Here is a 27,161-nt window from a genome sequence, read left to right on the forward strand (position 1 = left end):
AAACCACTACAATATTGTGAAGTAATTAGCCTCCAACTAAATATAAATGTATATTAAAAAAAAAAAAAAAAACAAGCATCCAGCCCTCATGGACCACTTTGGTGTGAATAGCTCTGAATGTCCCCCAAATTACTCAAGCATGAGTTATTTCAGGGTTTACTCAAAGTGAAATTAATCTCCAGTCTTATAGCTGTTCATGTAGAAATGATTCTAAATGATTAAAATTATCCTTACATTTAGCCTTTGTCTAATTCTTCTGGGAAAACCAAAATTTAATTGAGTTGTGAAAAAGAAATATAACACAGGTATTGATTCAATATGAAAAATACCTTTTATCCTTCCAAAACAATTTAAAAAATCAAAGTGGTTTGAGGACAATTTAGCGTTTTGTAGAAACTAGTAACACTGTCAAACAATACTATTATATTTGCAAACTCTATTTTCTAAAACAGAAAGCCTCTTTGCTACTCCTTCCCTCTCTTTTTTCCTTGTATTTATTTCTGCCTTGACTCATTCTAAAAGTCAGAGCCTGCCAGTTGTCAACATAAGCACCTAGAACTGTGGCCCTGAGGTAGCAAAAATATCATAAATTACATGGCTATTGATTTTCTTCTCCTGGTGTCTTCATGGCCTACTCAATACCATTGCTTCTGCTAACTGCTAAAATACCATCCTCCTCCCAAAGAAAGCATTTAATGCCTTGTATTTCCAGAACCCTGAGAAACCAAATTTGTCTATAATGGCAAAATTACACTCACTGCCATTTTTCTGTTGGGTAAATAAAAACCTGTACACACAATTTGAAACCTTGGGGACCCTAAGCAATATCACATTTGGAGTCAGTTGATTTAAAAAAAAAAAAAAGGACAATCATGAAGCACTTGCATGTTAAGTCTTTTAAGTCCTGGACTAGATGTCCTGATTCTAAGTTGTATTCAGGTATTCTTGACAGCCTTGGTAACTGAGGTAGAAGTGTTTTTTTCTAAAATCTTCCCAGTGAGAATTCTTCAAGGAAAAGAGGATTCACGAGGTCTAAAGAGAATGTACAATTCTAAGAAGTATGTACAATTCTAAGAAGTATGTCAAGGCTGTCTATTGTCACCCTGCTTATTCAACTTATATGCAGAGTACATCATGAGAAACACTAGGCTTGAAGAAGCACAAGCTGGAATCAAGATTGCTGGGAGAAATATCAATAACCTCAGATATGCAGATGACACCACCCTTATGGCAGAAAGTGAAGAGGAACTAAAAAGCCTCTTGATAAAAGTCAAAGAGGAGAGTGAAAAAGTTGGCTTAAAACTCAACATTCAGAAAATAAAGATCATGACATCTGGTCCCATCACTTCATGGGAGATAGATGGGGAAACAGTGACAGACTTTATTTTTTTGAGCTCAAAAATCACTGCAGATGGTGACTGCAGCCATGAAATTAAAAGACGCTTACTCCTTGGAAGGAAAGTTATGACCAACCTAGATAGCATATTCAAAAGCAGAGACATTACTTTGCCAACAAAGGTCCGTCTAGTCAAGGCTATGGTTTTTCCAGTGGTCATGTATGGATGTGAGAGCTGGACTATGAAGAAAGCTAAGCACCGAAGAATTGATGCTTTTGAACTGTGGTGTTGGAGAAGACTCTTGAGAGTCCCTTGGACTGCAAGGAGATCCAACCAGTCCATTCTGAAGGAGATCAGCCCTGGGATTTCTTTGGAAGGAACGATGTTAAAAGCTGAAACTCCAGTACTTTGGCCACCTCATGCGAAGAGCTGACTCATTGGAAAAGACTCTGATGCTGGGAGGGATTGGGGGCAGGAGGAGAAGGGGACAACAGAGGATGAGATGGCTGGATGGCATCACTGACTCAATGGACGTGAGTCTGAGTGAACTCCAGGAGTTGGTGATGGACAGGGAGGCCTGGCGTGCTGCGATTCATGGGGTTGCAAAGAGTCGGGCCCGACTGAGTAACTGAACTGAACTGGACTGAACTGCAATGATCAGAAAGTTTGAGCCAATTTGGTATAAAAAATTAGGACTCTGTGACAGAGGTTGACTTTACGCAGTCGAGCTAGCATCACTCTATCCAGTGTCCCTGACTCAGAGGAATGCCATGGGAAACTGACTGAAAAATTCTGCAGCTGATTCAGAGGACTCTGACATGGTATCTTGTCACTTTGTTCTACAGTCAAGGGCATAACACTTTAGAATCTGGATCCAGGACTTAGTGACAGTCATCAATAATGTAGACATTGTCTTCTGCTTGAATAGGCTTCAGAGCTGCATTTTTCAAAGCTCCAATGCGAGAATCTTTCAATGGAATCACACTGTAGAAACAATAACATGAGTAAGAGAAAAGAAGATCACTTCTCAAGTATAAGCAGCATATTTGTTTATGTTCATTCAAGCCTGGGTATTTGCATTTCTCAGAGCCCCATTCAAACATCCTATGAAATGAATAGAGGCTTCCAGAATTGTGAATATGAAGTTACAGGAAATTATTTTTAATAAGGAGGTAGAAAGTCACACCTTTTGGTTTCAAAAAACTCACACTGGTCTCTTTCAAGACACTCATGTAATAGAACACAAAAATTTATAATCTAAGAAGACAAATACCACACATCAAATTGAAGTACTAAACCAGGATGCACAGTCTCAAAGATGGCCAGGAAATGGTTTGGCTGGTGTTTTTCTAGCTGAGGACTGTGACCCTTTAGTGATGTTATTTAGTGCTATGTATCCTGTATTTAAGATAAATATATATAAGTATACAAAATATCAGAGCATATCAGATGTAGTAAAATACTATTGCTTCACCTAAGCATGTTCTAGATCCCAGAGTCAAAAATCACACCCTGCCTTAACAGTCACAATTAGAAAGCCATGGGATAGATGAGTTTTATAACATGAATGCTCACACATCAAGTGTACAGAAAGGTCATTTGTGGGGTTTTGATATCAATGCTTTTTTAGAAGTTGTCTGTGGGTACTACTTTTATTACCCAAGCTTGCCCAGAAACGATATGAAACTCAAGGAATCATCACTCAGCTCTGATCTTTAAACAGATTAGTCATACATGTGTGGAAACAGGTTAGGTGTCAGTAGCTCAAAATGAGTCAACGGGATATAGCTGCCTCCAAAAATAACATCATGAGGAAATATACCTTTTTGTTTTTCTTTGTTTGCTTTTCTATATTATACAGCATCTTTTACAATAAATATTTTCTTTTCTATTTAGGTGATTAAAAACTGAAACTTTAAAAAAGTAAACATTGAAAGAACAAAAATGAACTAAAAGAATGTTATTCACGGTTTTCTGTCTGTAGGGAGTACTTATTTTTTTTCCACTCTTGGAAGCTGACAGTCAAAAACTCCTAAAAGTCTGGTTTTGGACTGAAAGAGACCTGCTGTGTGATGTGACCTTGGATATCACTTAATATCTCTAAAGCTATTTTCTAATTAGTAAACTGAGAATACTACTACTGCCTGTCTCACAGGTTTATTGCTGTGAAGGGCATGTCTGCAATAATAAAATCCAGCATCTATGGAACACTTGCAATATGCTGGAGATTATTCAAGGCATATTTTGTGGACTGGCTCATGTGATTAACTCAGATGTAGGAAAGACTGGGTACAAACATCCAATGAAAGAGAACTAAGAATAATGGATGGCAGTTAAAGAGGGACAAATTTGGAATCAAAGAAAGACTTGGCTTAAAGCCCAAGCTGGACCAGATGAAGCAGTTTGTTTTGCTGGAAGTAGGTAGTGGTTTCCAACCTTTACAGATGCTTGAAAAAATGACTGCAGGGATGCATACAAAGAAGATTTAATTTTTTATTGGGTGAAGGGGTACATTTGCAAAAACTGTAAATTGAAATGCCTGTGAGGCCAGACAACTAATGTAAATGAACACAGCAGTCTGGGTATGGAATAATAGGGGATGGTGGGAACCGTGGGGAGCTGGAGGCATGGCCCTACCCCCTGCCTTTGCGGGTCTTCAGCCTGGAGGGGTCTTCCTGCAGTTTTTGCAGAGCTCCCTTCTGCTTCTTTGGGGCTCACTCACATAGCCTACTGCCCTGCTCCAGTATTCCCCATGGTATTTCTCTGGAAGTTCTATAAGGCCCTGCTTATTCATTTATACGTTTTTTGTCTGTTCTGCTCATCTTTTCAGAATATAATAGAGATTCAATACACATGCAATAAACAAAGCACTGAATGAAATCAAATAACAAATTAAACAACCCATTCAAATGATCCCTGAAACAATATCTGCAATTTAGTTCTCTTGCTCTAAGAGATAAAGTTTGAGGTGTTGTTTCTATAGCAGTTATGACACAATTCCAGGGAAATATGGAGGTGCTTGAAGATGGAAATGGCAACCCACTCCAGTATTCTTGCCTGGAGAATCCCAGGGAAGGAGGAGCCTGGTGGGCTGCCTTCTATGGGGTCGCACAGAGTCAGACACGACTGAAGCAACTTAGCAGCAGCAAAAACAGCATAGAAATGCTAAAATCATCACTAGAAGGTTGAACAGCAATGGAGGTGCTCTATATACTAGATTTTTCAGGATCCAGAGTATAAAATGGAGAACTTGGAAGGAAGAGAGGAGAGGGACAGAGAAATTTTCCTTATGTTTACTAGATTAAGAACATCAAAAAGCATTATTAACACAAACCATTTCAAACTTACCGTAGTAGCTCCACCTTGCTCCCCAGGCAAAAATATCCTAAATTGAGGGGGAAATGAAGAGAAAATTAAACATGCAAGCCAAAGAGTTCATGAGATTCTTTTTCCAAACCAGTGTATTATTACGATTATTACTTTAATATGAGCAAAATCAGTACAGCTCTCAGAGTCTAAAAAAAAAAGATTAATTTAGAAGAAAGAATATTTTTAAAAAGGAGAAAAAAAAATCAATCTGAACCCTAACCTGATAACTCCAGGTAACTTCTCTTGAATCTCTAGGAGCCAAGTGAGCCCCTTGGTATAGAGTATCTTGTGATTCATAGGTTTAGTGTATTGACCTACATGCCCTAGCTTACTTTAATGCCATTATATTTCACTGAAATAAACACTGACTATTGCAGTTCTCCCATAGAAGACAGGTTTTACACACACATACACACAAAACTGGTGGAAGGAGACCACGAGGTGCTGGATGACCGTCATGTGAAACCCTCTGTTCTTCTCCTAGCTCTGAAATCATGTACCCTCCTAATGTCTCTTGTGCTTCTTCTATTAAGTGGGTATTATAAAACCATCAACAGTTTTACCCCCGATAGGGATAAAGATTTGTTTTTGAGGGAATGGGAAAAGAACAAATGGGAGGGAAAAAAATCTTGTATATTACAGTGGCTTTTGACTTCCAAATCTCAACTTTACACAACCAGTGCTTATTTCTCCATATTTAATTTCTCCTATGGAGAATTTAAATATCATGTTTATGGAACAATAAATTTAAGATAAATAAAAAATAAAAAAATAACAAGGTAAGAACCAAGGAAGTTACATGAAACTGATACCTAATGGAATGTACAGGTACATGCATTTGGTTCAAGAATACTCCTGTGGGCTCAAGAATATTTCTGAATATTTCAGTCCTGAGGTGACTTACTTCTCCTAATCCAGAAAACCACAAACGTGACCAACAATGCCAAAACAGTAACCGAGATTCCAATGTAGACTCCCTTGTTGGTGCTCATCCATGTTCCTTGTGCCAGTGCCGCAGGCTACAGAAACATCAGCAGATCAAACACAAAACAGAAAAATAAAACAATCTTGTTAGAGTTATAGGCAGAAAACATTTCAGAAAATAATACACCCAAATTATTGTTTATTGTTCCCTGGCTAGTTCTGGATCATGAGGGGTAAGACCAAATGATGTAAAGTTATAGCCTTATGATGAAATTCTAAGACAACTCAAAATTCAAAATTTATTTGGGGGTGGTGGAAATGTTTACATCTTACATGCGGTGGTATTTAGAGAAGGGTACAGATTTGTTAAAACTCAAACTGTATGCTTCAAATGAGTGTGCCTGATTATTATAATTTATACCTATTTTTAAAATAATAAGCTCTTTTCATAAATAATCCTCTTATGATACTAATCAAAAACAATTTTGGTTCCTATATAAGTTGCCATGGTGGTGCTATTTGAATGTGTTCAGTTACTGAAACTGTCCATTAATTAAAACACTTTTTTGAAGTAGAATTCAAGATTCTATATCTTTATAAATGGGCATGAAAGTAGCTGCTCAGGTTCATGGCTCTGCTTAACAATTAAAATGCTGTGCAATTGGGAAAAAAATAAACCCCAAATATACCAGGCCATCATGCTTGCCTCCTTTACATAGCTTAATTCTAATTCTAAAGATGTCCCACCAGGTAGGTATTTTAACAGAAAGGAAGTGAAAATCAGAGAAAAAGATTAAGTCTCAAGTCTCCTCCTGCATAAGAGTTTAATCTCTGGAGTCAGAATCCCAGATTAACTTTTATTTAGTTGCTCTGTGACCCTAGCAAGTTATTTAGCCTCTCCAAACCTCTTTTTCTGCCAAATGCAGATTAAATAGGGTTCTTGGGAAAGGTACTTCAGGTACCTCCTGATAAATACTATGAGGAATACAGAGGAGGGTGACTTAGCCTCTGAGGTGTCCTTGCCTAAATGGAAAACAGTCAGTGCCTTGGGAGGGAAAAGCTGTATTATCACCTTACTTGTGGGAGGGAAAGCAGTTAGATGGAACACAGGGTTACAGGAAGCAGTCTTTGCTTGCTTTTTAAAAAATATTATGTTACATAAAAACTGGAAGTTCATTTTAGAGTGTGCAGCTCAGGATAAAAAAAAAGGAAAACAAAAATCAACCATAATTTCAACATCCAGAAATAGTTACTATTATCATTTTTCATTACGTACTGTTTTAGAATTTTATCTTTCTAAAGATAAAATTGTCTGTTAAGTACTTTTCTTAACAGACACAGTTTCCGTATCCAATGTATACTACAGTATATACATCATTTTATTTTGTATCTATAATCTATATATAATAAATTTTTTTTTTTATTTTGGGCAATGCTACATGGCATGTGGGATCTTAGTTCCCTAATCAGCCATCGATCCTCTACTTACTTCATTGGAGGCTGCTGCTGCATCACTTCAGTCATGTCCGACTCTTAGTGACCCCATGGACTGCAGCCTACCAGGCTCCTCCATCCATGGGATTTTCCAGGCTGGAAAATTTTCCAGTACTGGAGTGGAGTGCCATTGCCTTCTCCCTCATTGGAGGCATGAAGTCTTAATCATTAGACTGTCAGGGAGGTCCCAATGCTATCTGAAGTAAGTACACTGAAGTGACAACATTTTTAATGGCAATATGGGTATGCTTAATTGATAAGTTATTAATCTCTTATTATTGAACATTTAGGTTGTTTATAACATTTTCATGATTATAAACAGCAGCAATGTATATCTTGTTTTATACATCTTTATGTATGTGTTCATTCTCTCCTCAAGATGCAGCTCAAGAAGTTGACCTACTGGGTGGATATATATGCTGCTTGGTTTCAAGATACTTGGGAGACACCTTGATATCTTCACGGTCAAGACACAAAAAGCCCACAATTATGCTACCACCTATTGTGAACTTGCTTCTGTATTGCTTACATTATATAGAAGAGATTAATTGCTACTGAATATACCTGTCCTGCAGGTAACTGAGGTCAAAAACAATCTTCTCATTCACAGTGTTTGTTTCTTTTTTTAAAACTAGCATAAGTCTGACTGACATGACATTTACATGGTGGCAGTTCTGCTATTTAACAAGCACAACAAATTCAGCCCATATCCAGCAGATCAATCAGTACCCATATCATCAGAGTGATTAAAATCTTTCATATCATTCCTACGTGGTAGTGTTCTCATTGTCACTTAAGTTATGCAACATAGGGCCATTTGACGTCACATTAACCCCACTTGGCTTGAACTTGAATTTCTCTTACAATGTCCGTGCTGCAATTTCTCACCACTTGCAATCAAGATTACTCTCATACCTGAATCTGTTCATGTTTTTTGCTTCTAAGAGTTATTTGCACATAGTGAACGGAAAGTTGTTTCACCCAAGGGAGCCAAAAGTAAAAATCTCATTGATAAATTCTTCTAACTTACACACAAAGATGAGGCTTTGATGAACATCATAAGACTATAGTCCCTTGGATTTTTCCCAAGCTAATTGTGGGAAAGTGCAAGAACAAATTACAGAATGACAAAGTTGTTGAAGATCTTAGGACCTTAATATGTCATCATATGGGGAGGAATATATATAGAAAGACTCAGAAGTGGCCTCAAAATTTCTCTATAGGAGGAAAATTGGATTGGAAAAGGATATTAGGGGGCCTATGTTTAAGGAACCACACTTTCACTGACATAATATTTTTGGCGGTGATGGCCCCATTCCACTACATCAATTCAAGGCTTGTTATTTCTCTAACGATGATCTAGTTCTTTTTTGGTATGTAATGTTAAGTCACTATGCCTGAATTAATTCACTCTTTTTTTCTTATTTTCTGGTCAGGAGAAATTCTGTCTTGGAGGTATATGTGTGTCTAGAGAAAAATATCATTTTTCAGGTATTTCTAACAAGTAGTGCATCTATATAGACTTTTAAAATTAATTAAACTATCCATGAAATTAAAAGACGCTTACTCCTTGGAAGAAAAGTTATGACCAACCTAGATAGCATATTGAAAAACAGAGACATTACTTTGCCAACTAAGGTCCGTCTAGTCAAGGTTATGGTTTTTCCAGCGGTCATGTATGGATGCGAGAGTTGGACTGTGAAGAAAGCTGAGTAGCAAAGATTGATGCTTTTGAACTGTGGTGTTGGAGAAGACTCTTGAGAGCCCCTTGGACTGCAAGGAGATCCAACCAGTCCATTCTGAAGGAGATTAGCCCTGGGTGTTCTTTGGAAGGAATGACGCTAAGGCTGAAACTCCAGTACTTTGGCCACCTCATGCGAAGAGCTGACTCATTGGAAAGACTCTGATGCTGGGAGGGATTGGGTGCAGGAGGAGAAGGGGACGACAGAGGATGAGATGGCTGGATGACATCACCAACTCAATGGACGTGAGTTTGAGTGAACTCCGGGAGTTCGTGATGGACAAGAAGGCCTGGCGTGCTGCAATTCATGGGGTCGCAAACAGTCAGACATGACTGAGCGACTGATCTGATCTGATCTGATCCCTACTTAAGAGTTAAATTTTTTCTTCCTTTATTTCTTAAATTAGAAAGAATCAATCTGTGGATTAGTCTGACAATAATAATCTCTAAATGTAACTTGATTCCAGAAGAGACATATAAGTGAATCAGGCTAATAAAATAGGAAGGAATATTCTTACAGTTTGATTGTTATGCCAGTGGGGATCTGGAGACTGTGTCACAGTGCCATTTCCATCTGCTCAACAAGAAAGAAAATTAATAAGAATTATAAAAAGATATTGAACTTTCCTGCAAGCACCAAATATATTCACACTGCCTTCTGATAATGAAGGGAAAGTTGAATAATCATATGGCCTAATGCTGTAGGCATCCCAAGAGTAATACCAAGTTACTAACATTTATTTATTTAAGTAGCAAGGTTGTGATTCTTAACCATTTTTCATGGACCCTTTGAAAATGAACCCTTTTTTTTTTTCCTCTCTATGCGGGGGAAAAATGCATGCTCACAGAAAATTTACTGACAATTTTAGACAAGTCAGAGTGACCCATTCTCAGAACTAGGTTAAAAATTACCACTTACAGATAAATAATCAATATTTTCTTGGCAGCTCAGAAACTTCCAGTGAGTGCTCAGAGGTCATTACACATCCAAAGAGCAGAACCACTCTGTTCAAAATGAACATTACATTGGTTTTACATTCAAAATGTGAGTGAAATGCACTAAAATACCTCAAACTGGTGGCATCTAATTCCTACATTATATGCCAGTGTGCCCAGACACTGATCCAAATGTGCTTTAGAAAATGTTACAACACTCCCAAGGCCAGTATACCTTATACTACCTAAATTCCCACTATAAAAGGATACTATGCCTTAAAGTTTTCAATGTCCAAATTTTAATAGTGTTTTGAAATATCTCTTTTGTCCCACTGAACATATACTGTTGGCCCTTCTAAGCAACTGTAGGTCAAATACAGGATTCTCTCTTTACTGAGTATCTATTACACACAAGCACTTTACATCCTTATACCCATTTTCTGAATCCGAAATTTTAGATGAGGTGCTGAAATGGTTGAAGTTTCCAACTCTACTAAAGGACAAGAGCCTCAGCTCATAACCACCGCACACACTATGTTCCCATCCAATGAAAATACTGCAGGTCTCAGAGATTCACATACTACTGACAGAGCTATAAAACCATCATGTTCTAATGGTAGTGAAAATGAAGTAACCATATTCCCCCCAAGTTTTCACACATTACACTACTGTATCTACAATTTAAACATTCCAACACTACGTCTTCAAGAGACAAAGACAGTGTCTACAGTCTAGTCTCTGTGAATGATTTATGTTATAACCTTAAATCCTTAAGCTATAGAATGAGTGATGTTGTAAAAAAAAAATAGCAAGGACTTGAGTTAGATGAAACTTGACTTCAGTGCTGACATGTCACTTACCAATGTGACCTCGATCAATGTCCTTTACATACACATTACATATATACGCATGTAAATGTATATATTTATATTTCTAGCTGGGGTAACCTTGAACTACAAGCTCTTGATAGCACCCGTCTCATAAGTTATCACATTAGATGATGCACGTAAGGTGCTTAACACCATGTTAAACAAATATCAGGTATCACAATTATGTTGCTATATAACAATAGGAGCAATGGGGAAGGAACACCATGCAATGGATTTTCTAAATATCATGTCCTTCATTCCTTACAAACATGTAGTGAGGAATGAAACAACTTGTCCATGGGCGTGCAGCTGGAAACTGCCGTTGGCGGGCAGTTGAATTGGAAGCTCTTTGTCTCCAAAGTAGAACTAAATGTCCTCCTCAGTCTGGCAATGGCAAGAAATAAACCTGCCCTGAAAGAATTAAATGAAATAATGCACAACAATTTGCTGGCACATGCATCTGAAAAGGTAAGTGCAGGCCCTATGAAAACCAAAATTCCTCCTGGACTAACATTCTTGGCTTTGTGAGGCTTTAACCCACTGAAGTGTGACTCGGGCACTGTGAGGATTTGGCTGAAGGGCCTCAGAGATGCTGCCAAGATGGCAGCAGTCACAGAAGTCATGGGGACACAGCTGCTGCAACATCTGTTCCATGCTGCCAAGTCTACTTGACCAGGTTTTAGTGACATATTTTAGAGAACAATTTCCCATTTTCTACTTTGTTTTTCCTCTTAGCCTAAAAGTGTGGAGTGCAGTTGCCCCAACTGCTCTTACCTGTATTTTTAACTGCTTTCTCTTTGTTTCTGTGCCAAGAAACACTTCACACCAAGGATTCCACTTTCAAAACCAAATGTCACTATTAGCTAATTTCAAGTAAACTGGTTCCTTTCTGAGTCCTGCTGCATGTCCATTTTCAATTAAGAGCTTCCTTGAATGATTGGCAAAGTAGGCCACCCTGGGGATCTCCTATAGCAACTCCTGAGCATGATGAATCATAGGCACAAGTCTTACAAAACATTACAAAATCTGACCTTGTTGGATGCTTCACAGGCACATGGACAAATAAGCCAGTTCTGCATTACAAAGGGGTTCACATGTGGCACTCTCCAAATTTACCTACATGGTTATCAGAGGTAGCTAGGAAAGATGACAATTCAATATCATCTTTCTCTATTACAGGAAAAACAGACTAATCTTACATCTCAAAAGAATATGGACTTTCCAAAACTACGGAGAACTGGGAGACTTTTGGAGTGGAATAGCACAATCCTAGTGGGACCTGCCTCTTTGGCTCTGGTGTCCATGTCCTCAACCCAACTCAAAGTGTCCATGTGAAATGAAAGCTCAACAAGGCAGCAGGGGAGCCTCCTGGCTCTGTGTAGTGTCTGGGGCTTAGAGGAAGCATAAACAGGTGACCAGTTCAGTCTGGACCAGTTTGGATTTAATTGTTTTAAGGCTCTGTCCAGGGAAGTATGCCTAGAAATAAGCTTAAAGACAAGGCTAATTCATTTTATTTAGAAAAATGTGGATATGTATGTGGATGGTCCCAAATCATTCAAGCTGCCTGTGTCACTCAAATGTACGTATTTCTGGACATTCCAAGTAACATTCATTATTGCCACTCTATCACTTACCTCGTAGCTATGTCCCCAGATCTTTATCTCAAATAATGCTTGTAAGAATAAGTAATATTTCCTCCATTTTCCAAAGGATAAAAACAGATTCAAAGACGGTAGTAAGACATTTGTTCAAGTTGCATAGCTGAGTGGAATAGCCATTGTTGGCATTCAACTTATGCTTGTCTTATTTCAGAATATGTGCTCTGAACAATGTGCTAATATTTATCAAAATTTGAATGCTCCCAGATGTTCAGGAAAGAAACTGAAGTTACCTGTTGAACAAGAGTTCAATGGTGAGCTGGTTATGTTTCTTTCATACAGGGTAGTAGGCTGGCTTTCTGCTGTCTGAGTTGGAGAAGATAAAGAAGCTATAGGAATGACAAGAACGGAAAAGTAGTGTTCAATTAGTGGAGGAAAATTTACACCCCTAGCAGAAAGAACAAACAAAACTAAATCAGAAATTACCCTTTGACTCTATCTTAGAAATGTATTAATATATGTTCTGAGATATTACCCTGCTAGAAGGTATTACCCTGCTAGGTATTACCTGCTAGAAGAAGAGATAAGAAAGCCTTCTTCAATGATCAATGCAAAGAAATAGAGGAAAACAACAAAATGGGAAAGACTAGAGATCTCTTCAAGAAAATAAGAGATACAAAAGGAACATTTCATGCAAAGATGGGCTCAATAAAGGACAGAAATGGTATGGACCAAACAGAAGCAGAAGATATTAAGAAGAGGTGGCAAGAAGACACAGAAGAACTGTACAAAAAAGATCTTCACAACCCAGATAATCACGATGGTGTGATCACTGACCTAGAACCAGACATCCTAGAATGTGAAGTCAAGTGGGCCTTAGAAAGCATCACTACAAACAAAGCTAGTGGAGGTGATGACACTCCAGTTGAGCTATTCCAAATCCTGAAAGATGATGCTGTGAAAGTGCTACACTCAATATGCCAGCAAATTTGGAAAACTCAGCAGTGGCCACAGGACTGGAAAAGGTCAGTTTTCATTCCAATCCCAAAGAAAGGCAATGCCAAAGAATGCACAAACTACCGCACAATTGCACTCATCTCACACGCTAGTAAAGTAATGCTCAAAATTCTCCAAGCCAGGCTTCAGCCATATGTGAACCGTGAACTTCCTGATGTTCAAGCTGGTTTTAGAAAAGGCAGAGGAACCAGAGATCAAATTGCCAACATCTGCTGGATCATGGAAAAAGCAAGAGAGTTCAGGAAAAACATCTATTTCTGCTTTATTGACTATGCCAAAGCATTTGACTGTGTGGATCACAATAAACTGTGGAAAATTCTGAAAGAGATGGGAATACCAGACCACCTGACCTGCCTCTTGAGAAACCTGTATGCAGGTCAGGAAGCAACAGTTAGAACTGGACATAGAACAACAGAGTGGTTCCAAATAGGAAAAGGAGTACGTCAAGGCTGTATATTGTCATCCTGTTTATTTAACTTATATGCAGAGTACATCATGAGAAATGCTGGACTGGAAGAAGCACAAGCTGGAATCAAACTTACCGGGAGAAATATCAATAACTTCAGATATGCAGATGACACCACCCTTATGGCAGAAAGTGAAGAGGAACTCAAAAGCCTCTTGATGAAAGTGAAAGTGGAGAGTGAAAAAGTTGGCTTAAAGCTCAACATTCAGAAAATGAAGATCATGGCATCCGGTCCCATCACTTCATGGGAATAGATGGGGAAACAGTGGAAACGGTGTCAGACTTTATTTGGGGGAGCCCCAAAATCACTGCAGATGGTGACTGCAGCCATGAAATTAAAAGACACTTATTCCTTGGAAGGAAAGTTATGACCAACCTAGATAGCATATTCAAAAGCAGAGACATTACTTTGCCAACAAAGGTCCGTCTAGTCAAGGCTATGGTTTTTCCTGTGGTCATGTATGGATGTGAGAGTTGGACTGTGGAGAAGGCTGAGCGCCGAAGAATTGATGCTTTTGAACTGTGGTGTTGGAGAAGACTCTTGAGAGTCCCTTGGACTGCAAGGAGATCCAACCAGTCCATTCTGAAGGAGAACAGCCCTGGGATTTCTTTGGAAGGAATGATGCTAAAGCTGAAACTCCAGTACTTTGGCCACCTCATGCGAAGAGTGACTCATTGTAAAAGACTCTGATGCTGGGAAGGATTGCAGGCAAGAGGAGAAGGAGACGACAGAGGATGAGATGGCTGGATGGCATCACTGACTCGATGGACGTGAGTCTGAGTTAACTCCAGGAGTTGGTGATGGACAGGGAGGCCTGGTGTGCTGCGATTCATGGGGTTGCAAAGAGTCAGACACAATTGAGCGACTGATCTGATTACTCTGCTATGTAGGCATTTCATTATCATGAATAAATCTGAATTAGATAATGAGCTGAGAGCCTAACAACAGAATTATTTCACTTTTTATACTTCTTTTGTTGTTCAGCTGCTAAGTCGTATCCGACTCTTTGCAACCCCATGACTGCAGCATGCCATGCTTCCCTGTCCTTCTATGTCTCCTGGAGTTTGCTCAAACTCATGTCCATTGAGTCAGCAATACTGTCTACCCATCTCATTCGCTGCCACCCTCTTGTCCTTTTGCCTTCCATCTTTCCCAGCAGCAGGGTCTTTTCCAATGAGTCAGCTGTTTGCATAAGGTGGCCAAAGCATTGGAGCTTCAGCTTTAGCATCAGTCCTGGGGTTGTCTTAAGAATTAAGGGGCTTAATACTTATAAAGCAGTTAGCATGTTTCCTGACACAGGACACAGAGTAAGCATTAACTTCACTGAAACCTTATCCTCAAGTGTTGGGTTAGGCTTCAAAATGGATTAAATGATCTCTATTCAGATTTTCATCATAATTCTATGTTAAACTGGGCCGAATGCACCATCCTTCTAAGCTGTCCACGACCAGTGGTCTGGATTTTTTTTTTTTTTTTTTTTTTTTTTTTGCTATTAATGATTCCTTTGAGAATCTAATAAAAACCATAGGTCCCTCTCACTCTGAAAATTCTTAAAGATACAAAAGATGAATATAAGAGGGTACAAGTGGTTCACAGATTCTGTGAAGCCAGGTTTGGAAACCTGTTAAGAATCCCTACCCTAGATTGTACATCTGCCTTAACACAGTGCCCTGGATGGTGCGTATCCTTACTTTAAAAACTTCTGCACTTAGAAGTACTTTTGCTTACCTGGCTGGAGGTCCTCTGTGGGTGCTGGGATTGGAGGAGCAGAAGTAGAGGACCTCACTGTCACTGAAGCAGTGGTGACTGTCATGGTTGGAGTAGTGGTGTTGATTGTTGTTGGCACAGCAGTGGTGGTGGTTGTTGGAGCAGTGGTGACCATTGTGGTTGGAGTAGTGGTGGTGGTGGTTGTTGGAGTTGTGGTGGGTGTTTGGGGGGTAGTAGTGGTGGTGGTTGTAATAGTGGTAGTCGTTGTTGGAGTAGTAGTAATGGTTGTCTTTCTTGTAGTGGTGGTTGTTCTTGGAGTAGTGGTGGTGGTGGTAGCGGTTCTTGGAGTAGTGGTGGTAGTTGTCTTTCTTGTAGTGGCTGTTCTTGGAGTAGTGGTAGTAATTGTCCTTCTTGTAGTGGTGGTTGTTCTTGGAGTAGCGGTGGTAGTTGTCCTTCTTGTAGTGGTGGTTGTTCTTGGAGTAGTGGTGGTAGTTGTCCTTCTTGTAGTGGTAGTTGTTCTTGGAGTAGTGGTGGTAGTTGTCCTTCTTGTAGTGGGGGTTGTTCTTGGAGTAGTGGTGGGAGTTGTCATTCTTGTAGTGGTTCTTCTTGGAGTAGTGGTGGGAGTTGTCCTTCTTGTAGTGGTAGTTTTACTTGGAGTAGTGGTAGTGGTTGTAGGAGTAGTGCTGGTAGTTGTTGTAGTAGTAGTGGTGGTGGTCGTTGTCGTTGTAGGTGGAGCTAGAAATCAACATGAAAGCAGGGATTCATCAAGCAGCAGGAAACAAGAGACTCGTGCTGGGCCTGTGCACCAACACAACCAAGCAGACGGTCCCCAGGCAGAACTCAGCACTTATCTCCCATGAACTCCAAGTTCTTGTCATGGGTCAACTAGAATCTGTGACTGAGGAGGGAGTGAAGACATGGTCACAACAAGGCAACAGCGGCATTTAAAGGATGATATTTCAGGAGGTGTTGCTATTCAAAAATGACACATGGGATTTGTGTTGAAGCAGTTTGTAAAGACTAGTCATACATATCAGATTTACATATCTTCATAAGCATCTGTGAAGGAGGGGAAAGTGTCTAGAAGCTGTCCTGAAGCTGTCTTTGTCCTCTCAGCAGTACATGACTAGAACCCAAATAGTAGTTCCCAAGAACCAGACTATTGACCAAATAAATAGCATTCACTTCTGTCAGTTCTAAGGGTACCCTCCAAACATATCTGCATCTTAAATGTGGATTAATTCACATCATTAACATATGCTGGATAACACAGATGCCATATGCCACCAGGGAAGCCCTGAAAACAGTCAGAGAGAGTATATACATGAATGGATGGGGCTGTGTTCTAATAAACCTTTATTCATTAAAAAAAAAAAAAATGTTGGTGAGCTTATTTATAATCTGATCTGGTCCTATGGCTACAGTTTGCTGACCTGGGTCTAACAGTGTAGTTAAAGATTTTGAAGAACAGTGCAGTCTCAATCCCCTCCCTTCAGCTTGAAATGAAACCTAAAAAAAGAGGAAACAAGAAAAAAAGCTGATCAAAAGAGTATAACACGGAGGAAATTTAATCAGCTTGTTCCACTAATGTGTCTTGCTCAGGAGTAAATATTTCCTAAGAAAGAAGCTAGGACACTAAGGCTAGGAAAAGCTGCTGAGGAAGAGCCCTAAGAGAGGTTGAAAGTAAGCTCATTCTGTGAAAAGTGCAAGAAAACTTAAGTAAATTATTGGGTTGGAGGCAGAGAGTCACTTTGGCTGAGTTATGAACCCGTCCAAGGAGCAGCGGCTGCACAGGCGCAGGAGGGCCTAGAGGAGCTATTCCACGTTCAAGGTCAGGAGGGCGGAGGTAAGGAGATACCCCTCGTCCAAGGTAAAGAGCAGCGGCTGCACTTTGCTGGAGCAACCGTGAAGAGAGATCCCACATCCAAGGTAAGAGAAACCCAAGTAAGATGGTAGGTGTTGCAAGAGGGCATCAGAGGGCAGACACACTGAAACCATATCACAGAAACTAGTCAATCTAATCACACTAGGACCACAACCTTGTCTACTCAATGAAACTAAGCCATGCTGTGTGGGGCAACCCAAGACCGGCGGGTCATGGTGGAAAGATCTGACAGAATGTGGTCCACTGGAGAAGGGAATGGCAAACCACTTCAGTATTCTTGCTTTGAGAACCCCATGAACAGTATGAAAAGGCAAAATGATAGGATACTGAAAAAGGAACTCCCTAGGTCGGTAGGTGCCTAATATGCTACTGGAGATCAGTGGATAAATAACTCCAGAAAGAATGAAGGGATGGAGCCATAGCAAAAACAATACCCAGCTGTGGATATGACTGGTAATAGAAGCATGGTCCGATGCTGTAAAGAGCAATATTGCATCAGTTCAGTTCAGTTCAGTCTCTCAGTCGTGTCTGACTCTTTGTGACCCCATGAATCGCAGCTCACCAGGCCTCCCTGTCCATCACCAACTCCTGGAGGAACCTGGAATGTCAGATCCATGAATCAAGGCAAATTGGAAGTGCTCAAACAAGAGATGGCAAGAGTGAATGTCGACATTCTAGGAATCAGCATACTATAACTGACTGGAATGGGTGAATTTAACTCAAATGACCATTATATCTACTCCTGCGGGCAGGAATCCCTCAGAAGAAATGGAGTAGCCATCATGGTCAACAAGAGTCTGAAATGCAGTACTTGGATGCAATCTCAAAAACGACAGAATGATCTCTGTTCGTTTCCAAGGCAAACCATTCAATATCACAGTAATCTAAGTCTATGCCCCAACCAGTAACACTGAAGAAGCTGAGGTTGAACAGTTCTATGAAGACCTACAAGACCTTTTAGAACTAACACCCAAAAAAGATGTCCTTTTCATTATAGGGGACTGGAATGCAAAAGTAGGAAGCCAAGAAACACCTGGAGTAACAGACAAATTTGGCCTTGGAATACAGAATGAAGCAAGGCAAAGACTAATAGAATTTTGCCAAGAAAATGCACTGGTCATAGCAAACACACTCTTCCAACAACACAAGAGAAGACGCTACACATGGGCATCACCAGATGGTCAACACTGAAATCAGATTGATTATATTCTTTGCAGCCAAAGATGGAGAAGCTCTATACAGTCAACAAAAACAAGACCAGGAGCTGACTGTGGCTCAGATCATGAACTTCTTATTGCCAAATTCAGACTTAAATTGAAGAAAGTAGGGAAAACCACTAGACCATTCAGGTATGACCTAAATCGAATCCCTTATGATTATACAGTGGAAGTGAGAAATAGATTTAAGGGACTAGATCTGATAGATAGAGTGCTTGATGAACTATGGAATGAGGTTCGTGATATTGTACAGGAGACAGGGATCAAGACCTTCCCCATGGAAAAGAAATGCAAAAAAGCAAAATGGCTGTCTGGGGAGGTCTTACAAATAGCTGCAAAAAGAAACGAAGCGAAAAGCAAAGGAGAAAAGGAAAGATATAAGCATCTGAATGCAGAGTTCCAAAGAATAGCAAGAAGAGATAAGAAAGCCTTCCTCAGTGATCACTTCAAAAAAATAGAGGAAAACAATAGAATGAGAAAGACTATAGATCTCTTCAAGAAAATCAGAGATACCAAGGGAACATTTCAGGCAAAGATGGGCTCGATAAAAGACAGAAATGGTAGGGACCTAACAGAAGCAGAAGATATTACAAAGAGGTGGCAAGAACACACAGAAGAACTGTACAAAAAAGATCTTCATGTCTAAGATAATAACGATGGAGTGATCACTCATCTAGAGCCAGACATCCTGGAATGTGAAGTCAAGTGGGCCTTAGAAAGCTTCACTACAAACAAAGCTAGTGGAGGTGATGGAATTCCTGTTGAGCTATTTCAAATCCTGAAAGATGATGCTGTGAAAGTGCTGCACTCAATATGCCAGCAAATTTGGAAAACTCAGCAATGGCCACGGGACTGGAAAAGTTCTATTTTCATTCCAATCCCAAAGAAAGGCAATGCCATAGAATGCTCAAACCACCGCACAATTGCACTCACATCACACACTAGTAAAGTAATGCTCAAAATTCTCCAAGCCAGGCTTCAGCAATACGTGAACCATGAACTTCCAGATGTTCAAGCTGGTTTTTGAAAAGGCAGAGGAACCAGAGATCAAATTGCCAACATCTGCTGGATCATGGAAAAAGCAAGAGAGTTCAGGAAAAACATCTATTTCTGCTTTATTGACTATGCCAAAGCATTTGACTGTGTGGATCACAATAAACTGTGGAAAATTCTGAAAGAGATGGGAATACCAGACCACCTGACCTGCCTCTTGAGAAATTTATGTGCAAGTCAGGAAACAACAGTTAGAACTAGACATGGAACAACAGAGTGGTTCCAAATAGGAAAAGGAGTACATCAAGGCTGTATATTGTCATCCTGTTTATTTAACTTATATGCAGAGTACATCATGAGAAATGCTGGACTGGAAGAAGCACAAGCTGGAATCGAACTTACCGGGAGAAATATCAATAACCTCAGATATGCAGATGACACCACCCTTATGGCAGAAAGTGAAGAGGAAATCAAAAGCCTCTTGATGAAAGTGAAAGTGGAGAGTGAAAAAGTTGGCTTAAAGCTCAACATTCAGAAAATGAAGATCATGGCATCTGGTCCCATAACTTCATGGGAAATAGATGGGGAAACAGTGGAAACAGTGTCAGACTTTAATTTTTGGGCTCCAAAATGACTGCAGATGTTGATTGCAGCCATGAAATTAAAAGACATTTACTCCTTGGAAGGAAAGTTATGACCAACCTAGATAGCATATTCAAAAGCAGAGACATTACTTTGCCAACAAAGGTTCGTCTAGTCAAGGCTATGGTTTTTCCAGTGGTCATGAATGGATGTGAGAGTTGGACTGTGAAGAAAGCTAAGCACCGAAGAATTGATGCTTTTGAACTGTGGTGTTGGAGAAGACTCTTGAGAGTCCCTTGGACTGCAAGGAGATCCAACCAGTCCATTCTGAAGGAGAACAGCCCTGGGATTTCTTTGGAAGGAACGATGTTAAAAGCTGAAACTCCAGTACTTTGACCACCACATACAAAGAGTTGACTCATTGGAAAAGACTCTGATGCTGGGAGGGATTGGGGGCAGGAGGAGAAGGGGACGACAGAGGATGAGATGGCTGGATGGCATCACTGACTTGATGGACGTGAGTCTGAGTGAACTCCGGGAGTTGGTGATGGACAGGGAGGCCTGGTGTGCTGCAATTCATGGGGTCGCAAAGAGTCAGAAACGACTGAGCAACTGAACTGAACTGACTGAACTGATGAACCCGTTTCCCACTGGACAGAGCAGTGACTTTGAAAATATTCATCTATTAAAGAATTTATAAGCACTATAAATGTCCCCTATTAATTTCTTTCTTCCTCCAGACCAATCATATAATTTCTAAAAATAATCTCTTCTCCACACACAGCCTCCTGCTACATGTGTATAGCACCAGCTTCTTTTGGTTTTCTTAAATTGCCTCCTAGATGATTTCCCAGATCAGCTACTTTCTCCATCACAATTGACCTGATTTTACTTGCCTTCATCAAATAAGCCAAGTGTCTTTGATGAAGTTAGGAAAAATTATGAAATTGAAAGATCAAGTTCATTTAAACTAAAAAAGAGACCTAGCTTATAAAGGCTCTGAATATTGGGCTCTATTTTCATTAGAAACTTTAGTGGGAGAATACTTACTATGAAAGAGCACCAGAAACCAGGAAATCCTTTACAGCCTGCTCCTTTCACCAAGTGGTAAGAAAAATTAAAATGTCTACATTATGTTTATGGAAAAACATAAACTTCCCAGACTTTTGGATTTCACAAAATTCTTAAAAGCCAAAAGTGAACCGTTATTGAGATGAAAATGTTCTTATATTGCAATAAGGTGATTTTAATTATTTTTTCTCTTTTTTTGTTATAATTGTTCTATTTTATTATTAGTTATTCTTAATTTCTTACTGTGCCTAACTTCTAAGTTAAAATTTATCATTGGTGTATAAGCAAAGAGTTGTACATGACTGAGTGACTGAACTGACAAGCACAGGAAAAAACATGCACAGGATTTGGTACTCTGTGCAGTTTCAGCTATCCACTGGAGGAGACATTCTTGGAATCAACCCCTGTGGAAATAAAAGCAAAAATAAACAAATGGGACCTAATTAAAATTAAAAGCTTCTGCACTACAAAGGAAACTATAAGCAAGGTGAAAAGACAGCCTTCAGGATGGGAGAAAATAATAGCAAATGAAGCAACTGACAAAGAATTAATCTCAAAAATATACAAGCAACTCCTGCAGCTCAATTCCAGGAAAATAAACGACCCAATCAAAAAATGGGCCAAAGAACTAAACAGACATTTCTCCAAAGAAGACATACAGATGGCTAACAAACACATGAAAAGATGCTCAACATCACTCATTATCAATGAGTGATGCAAATCAAAACCACAATGAGGTACCATTTCATGCCAGTCAGAATGGCTGCTATCCAAAAGTCTACAAGCAATAAATGCTGGAGAGGGTGTGGAGAAAAGGGAACCCTCTTACACTGTTGGTGGGAATGCAAACTAGTACAGTCACTATGGAGGACAGTGTGGAGATTCCTTAAAAAACTGAACTTAAAAAAATTCCTTAAAAAATAGAACTGCCATACAACCCAGCAATCCCACTGCAGGGCATACACACCGAGGAATCCAGAATTGAAAGAGACACATGTACCCCAATATTCATTGCAGCACTGTTTATAATAGCCAGGACATGGAAGCAACCTAGATGTCCACCAGCAGTCGAATGGATAAGAAAGCCATTTTAACTTTTAAACAAGCAATTTAGTGATATGATGTGAGTGAAAGTGAAAGTCACTCAGTTGTGTGCAACTCTTTGAGACGCCATGGACTATAGAGTTCATGGGATTCTCCAGGCCATAATACTGGACGGGGTAGCCATTTCCTTCTCTAGGGGATCTTCCCAACTCAGGGATCGAACCCAGGTCTCCCACATTGCAGGCTGATTCTTTACCAGCTGAGCCATGATATGGTGTGAATTGTGCTTCAAAAAATCCAAGGGTAGAGGGAGGGGATGAAACTATCTAGACTCTTTCAATGTATATGCTACAAAATTGAGTTGACAGTTGTCTAAACCAAATGATACATCTATTTGACAGGACCTTATATTACCTGTTTTATACATGTGAAACTCTCTATGAGTCTTAAAATGTTAAGAAAGAACATTTGAAAATTCTCCAAAGAAATTACCTCAGAGAAAAGGTCAGATTTTCAAGAAGAAGAAATTCAGCTCCAAAAAAATACTCACTATATCTCAGTGTGGAACAGTGAATGCTTTTTCATGAACCAACTAGTATTCCTGAAGCACTGCTTCAGAAGACAGTTTGCTGACTGGAAAGATGCTCTAGCCTATGGTCTTGAATCAAGGTTAGTCTTAACACTTCACTCTACACAAATACAAGATATTCAGTTGAAGAGTTATTAGAAAACAAGATCATAGGAAACTTTTATTTCCCTACTAAAGGAAAAGAAAGTTAATATCAAAAAGAAAACTCTTATCTCTGGGAACCCACAGGAAGTGATCAAAGAAGTAGGAAGATAAGCTCACCTGGATTGATCCTCAACTCTAGGGTGGTTTTTATGTCATTGAACCACCCTCTCACCTCAATTCGGCAACAATACAAGCCACTGTCAGACACGGCAGCATTGTTTATGGTCAAAGACACATCCCTTCCACGAATATTGCCATTTAGCTGATAACGTCCATCCCTCCGATAGGTGACTCTGTATCCATCAGTCCAGATGATGTTAGTTCCACAGTTCACCCAAGGACATGCCCCTCGGCCCCAACACATGCTTGTGACTTCTCCATTATAGTAGCAGGGTAGAGTGACACTCTGACCCGACACTCCAGTCACTCGATGGTAAGAGGTTACACCATCTGTAAATAAAGAGAAACCAGAGCATGAGGTCTCAAAATTTTAACTGTATTTTCATTTTGTTCTTTATATAGCTTATGCTGTTTGAAATTATCTAACTATATCTTGAGTTTGTAAATTTAATATATGCATTTTTCTGATAAACATATCCTTTAGCAGTATTATTATTAACCAGATATATTTGAGGATGAAACATCAGATAAACGTCTTTCTGTATTCAGGATTACTTCCTAATAGGACAGATTTATGAGAGAAAGTATCAGGATAAAGGGCAGAAATATGTTCAGTCTTTTGGTGAATATGATTCAAATTCCTCTCCAAAAGGTTTGAAACAAACATCACTCCAGTAATGCATCAGTGTGTGTGCATTTTATCCTGTGTTTGACAGGTATCTGCTTACTAAATGTTAATACACACAGGTGGCTTTTCCTCTCCCCTAGATTCAGTCACTGTCTCAGTTGAAATCTGATTTTAAAACTGTTGCATTTAAAATTTTGATTTTCAATTTTATTGCAATTTTTTAAATGACTATGCAAAAAATTTCACCTCACAAATCTCCTCTAAGTTAAAGAAAAAACAGCTAATATCCTACTTACAGCATCATTGGCTAGAAGGCAGAAGCCTAGTAAACTCTTTACAAATTAGTTTTCAGAAAAAAGGGTTTATAATACTCTCATGGAGAAGCCTGGTAGGCTGCAGTCCATGGGGTCGCTAAGAGTCGGGCACGACTGAGCAACTTCACTCTCACTTTTCACTTTCATGCATTGGAGAAGGAAATGGCAACCGACTCCAATGTTCTGGCCTGGAGAATCCCAGGGATGGGGGAGCCTGGTGGGCTGCTGTCTATGGGGTCGCACAGAGTTGGACACGACTGAAGTGACTTAGCAGAAGCAGCAGCAGCAGAAGGAACTGAGGCTTATAATGGGCTTTGTTGTTTTTGTTTAGTTGCTTAGTTGTATTGGACTCTTTGCCACCCCCATGGACTGTAGCCCGCCAGACTCCTCTGTTCATGGAATTTCCCAGGCAAGAATTCTGGAGTGGGTTGCCATTTCCTTCTCCAGGAGATCTTCCTGACTCTGGAATCAAACCCATGTCTCCTGCGTTGGTAGGTGGATTCTTTACCACTGAGCCACCTGGGAAGCCCATCATGGGATTTAGGATCAATTAAAAAAAATTCAAGCAGGGATCCCTTCTTGTGAGTTGATGACTGTCCTGCAATGGAGCACTGTCCAGTTGGCCAGGTGAAACCAAAAAATTGGACAATGTTCAATCAAATATTAAACTTTACCTCTTAAAAACAAACAGGCAGGAAAACTGTCTCCTGCAGCAGTGGTTTAAAAAACTGTATTGCCAAATGAAGTCTGAGTGGTCCTTAAAAAAAAATCTGAGATTCAACAACCAGTAATAGTTAGAACTGGGCTGTAAGTCTGGGAAATGCTCTGGGAATAAAACACTCATTGTTATATAAAATAAGTCTAGTTTTTATTACCGAAATTCTGATTATATTTAATTTTGCTTAATATCATTTTTGAATTATAAAGGTAATTTATGCTGATTATAGAAATTTGTTACAGAATATAATTTAAAAATCTACTTTTCCTCATTTTCCTACCTCTATAGACTTTTTTTTAATTTAGCATCATGTCTATTCCTAAAAATTCCCCTATCTCATAGAATGTTAAAATATGAGATAAATTAAATTATTTTGTTTATTAAAAATTAAAATTTTTGATTATTGATAAAAAAAAAATTTTTGGCCACTTGGCACCGCATGTGGGATCTTAGTTTCCCAACCAGGGATAGAACTCGTGCTTCCTGCATTGGAAACACAAAGTTTTAACCACTGGAAAACCAGGAAAGCTAAAATACTTTCTTCTTAAAAGAAACAGTTACACATGGTTAAAAAAAGTCAAAAAGTACAAAATGGTACAATAAAGAACTCATCTCCTTCCCACCCATCCCCATTTCTTCTTCCCACCCTCGTCCACGGTTACTCTCTTACATACACTTGAGTAGTTCATGCATACACAACCATCTACCTACTATTTTTTTTTTTAATTTAAATACAAAAGGCAGCATAAGCTGCAGCATGCCTTATTCACCTACCTATAGATTTTTTAATTCTTAGAACTTGAGCTTGATCCCATTACTTCAACAAAGCCCCCTTCCACCATGCCCCCACACCCCCTACATCCTTGGGGTTCCAAAGCACAATCCACCTATTCACTTACCTGGCAGGAGTAGGAGGCCCAGGATGGCTACCCAAGGATGCATGATGCTATTGGCCTGAAGGAAAGAGAAAGCAGACTGCTTGGTGTGGCCCTCAATCAGATGGTATCAGAACAAGTCTTAATTCTCAGATTGCAACTTCTCCTTTCACCCTTACAGGGTGAATCACATAAGCCTGCCTGCAGGAAGCAGGAGCACACTTGCAAATGCTTCCACTGTCTGTCTGCTCCAGGTGACTGAGAGCTCTGCCCCTTCCAACAGACAGCAAAGCTGTCCTCTGAAACAGTGCCTACTTACCCAGCTCCTTTCCTACACCTAGAGTCCAAACTGACTCTAGGTGCTGACAGAGGAGATGAGGGAGCAAACATGAAGGAAATGAGAGAAAGGCTTAGCAGGGAAAGCCAGAGCAAAGGCCAGACTTCCCATGGCAAAGGTACACTTATCCTTAGCCTTGAAGATGAGTCACCTGGCTTTCTGGTGAGAGGAGGGTACTTCTTCCTTTGCGGTCACAATAGCTAGTCCCCAGCCTTAGTCAAATTATCAAATGTCCACTGAGCTAAGAACTGAGAGTTGTGTTTCACTTATGGCTCAGGAAACTGCCTCTCAAATAGCTCTGAGGAACCACGCCCAAGAGGGGTGGAGAGATAAGCTTATATGTGATTTTGGAGAAGTACAATCAAACATCTCAGTAGAAGGTCCCCACTGGGTACAAGAAATAAATACCTCATTTAATGCCTTTAGCGTTTTTCTAAGTACAAGAAGATGAAACTTGGATTCATAAAATTTTCTCCTGTAAACATCTATCTGAAGGCCTGTTTTACCAGTTTTCCCAGAGCACAGAGTACTTCAATTTGGATCACTGCACTGAATTCCTTTCAGGGTATATTGAGTATCGGTGACTACAATGGCTAGTGACTTAATTCTTACAGAACCAGATGGCTAGGGACACTCCTTAGCTGGCAGTGCCCCCTCATGTTTATAAATTAAATCATGATTTAGGAGGCAGTTGATGACCACTTTATCTCATAGTGCAGAGAATACCTTTTTCTCAGTCAGGCCAGTATTTTGATGATCTTCAGTGTGCACTTACTGGACTATGCTAATAGTAGCCAAAAGTCTTTGGACCACATATTTTTCAAATCTGTTTTGGTCCAAGTAAAATACCCTGTGTTGCTTCTTCCCATATGTAGAGCTACACTATTACAATCTTGAGTTCATAAATAGATATATACATGTATAGCTCTTAAATAAATTATATGTTCAAGTTGCCTAGTCATCATTTTTATCAGAGGCTTATTCACACATTTAGTAATGCAAGAAATCACAATTTTGTAAAATAGGCCAAATGCAAGTAGCATAGCATGTAGCATTAATAGGGTCATAAGTAAATATTTAGGCCAAGAGTTTCAATTAGGTGTGATCCAGTATATTACCAGCTCATCTGACTCAATCTGTCCTGTACAAATCACTATCTTAAAGGTAATGAAATACTTGTATTGT

General features: G+C 39.5%; 1 protein-coding gene across 7 annotated transcripts in view; it reads right to left on the reverse strand.

Annotated features, from left to right (window-relative positions):
- Positions 1–27,161, reverse strand: part of LOC129636786 (hepatitis A virus cellular receptor 1-like) — a 52,324-nt gene that overhangs the window by 23,401 nt on the left and 1,762 nt on the right. For 2 of the 7 annotated variants that reach the window (XR_008707126.1, XM_055560464.1), the window contains exons 1-8: positions 26,128–26,279; positions 25,664–25,718; positions 23,102–23,434; positions 15,481–16,194; positions 12,562–12,657; positions 9,384–9,439; positions 5,611–5,725; positions 4,686–4,722 (exon numbers count right to left, since the gene is read on the reverse strand). Coding sequence is in view for 6 of the 7 variants with exons in the window: in XM_055560464.1 (XP_055416439.1) it covers positions 4,686–4,722; positions 5,611–5,725; positions 9,384–9,439; positions 12,562–12,657; positions 15,481–16,194; positions 23,102–23,434; positions 25,664–25,706 (1,394 nt within the window). In the remaining variant the exon portion in view is untranslated. The other 5 variants (XM_055560482.1, XM_055560488.1, XM_055560501.1 and 2 more) reach the window with 4 other exon arrangements.

The sequence above is a fragment of the Bubalus kerabau genome, chromosome 1, assembly GCF_029407905.1.
Source record: "Bubalus kerabau isolate K-KA32 ecotype Philippines breed swamp buffalo chromosome 1, PCC_UOA_SB_1v2, whole genome shotgun sequence".
Taxonomy (NCBI): domain Eukaryota; kingdom Metazoa; phylum Chordata; class Mammalia; order Artiodactyla; family Bovidae; genus Bubalus; species Bubalus kerabau.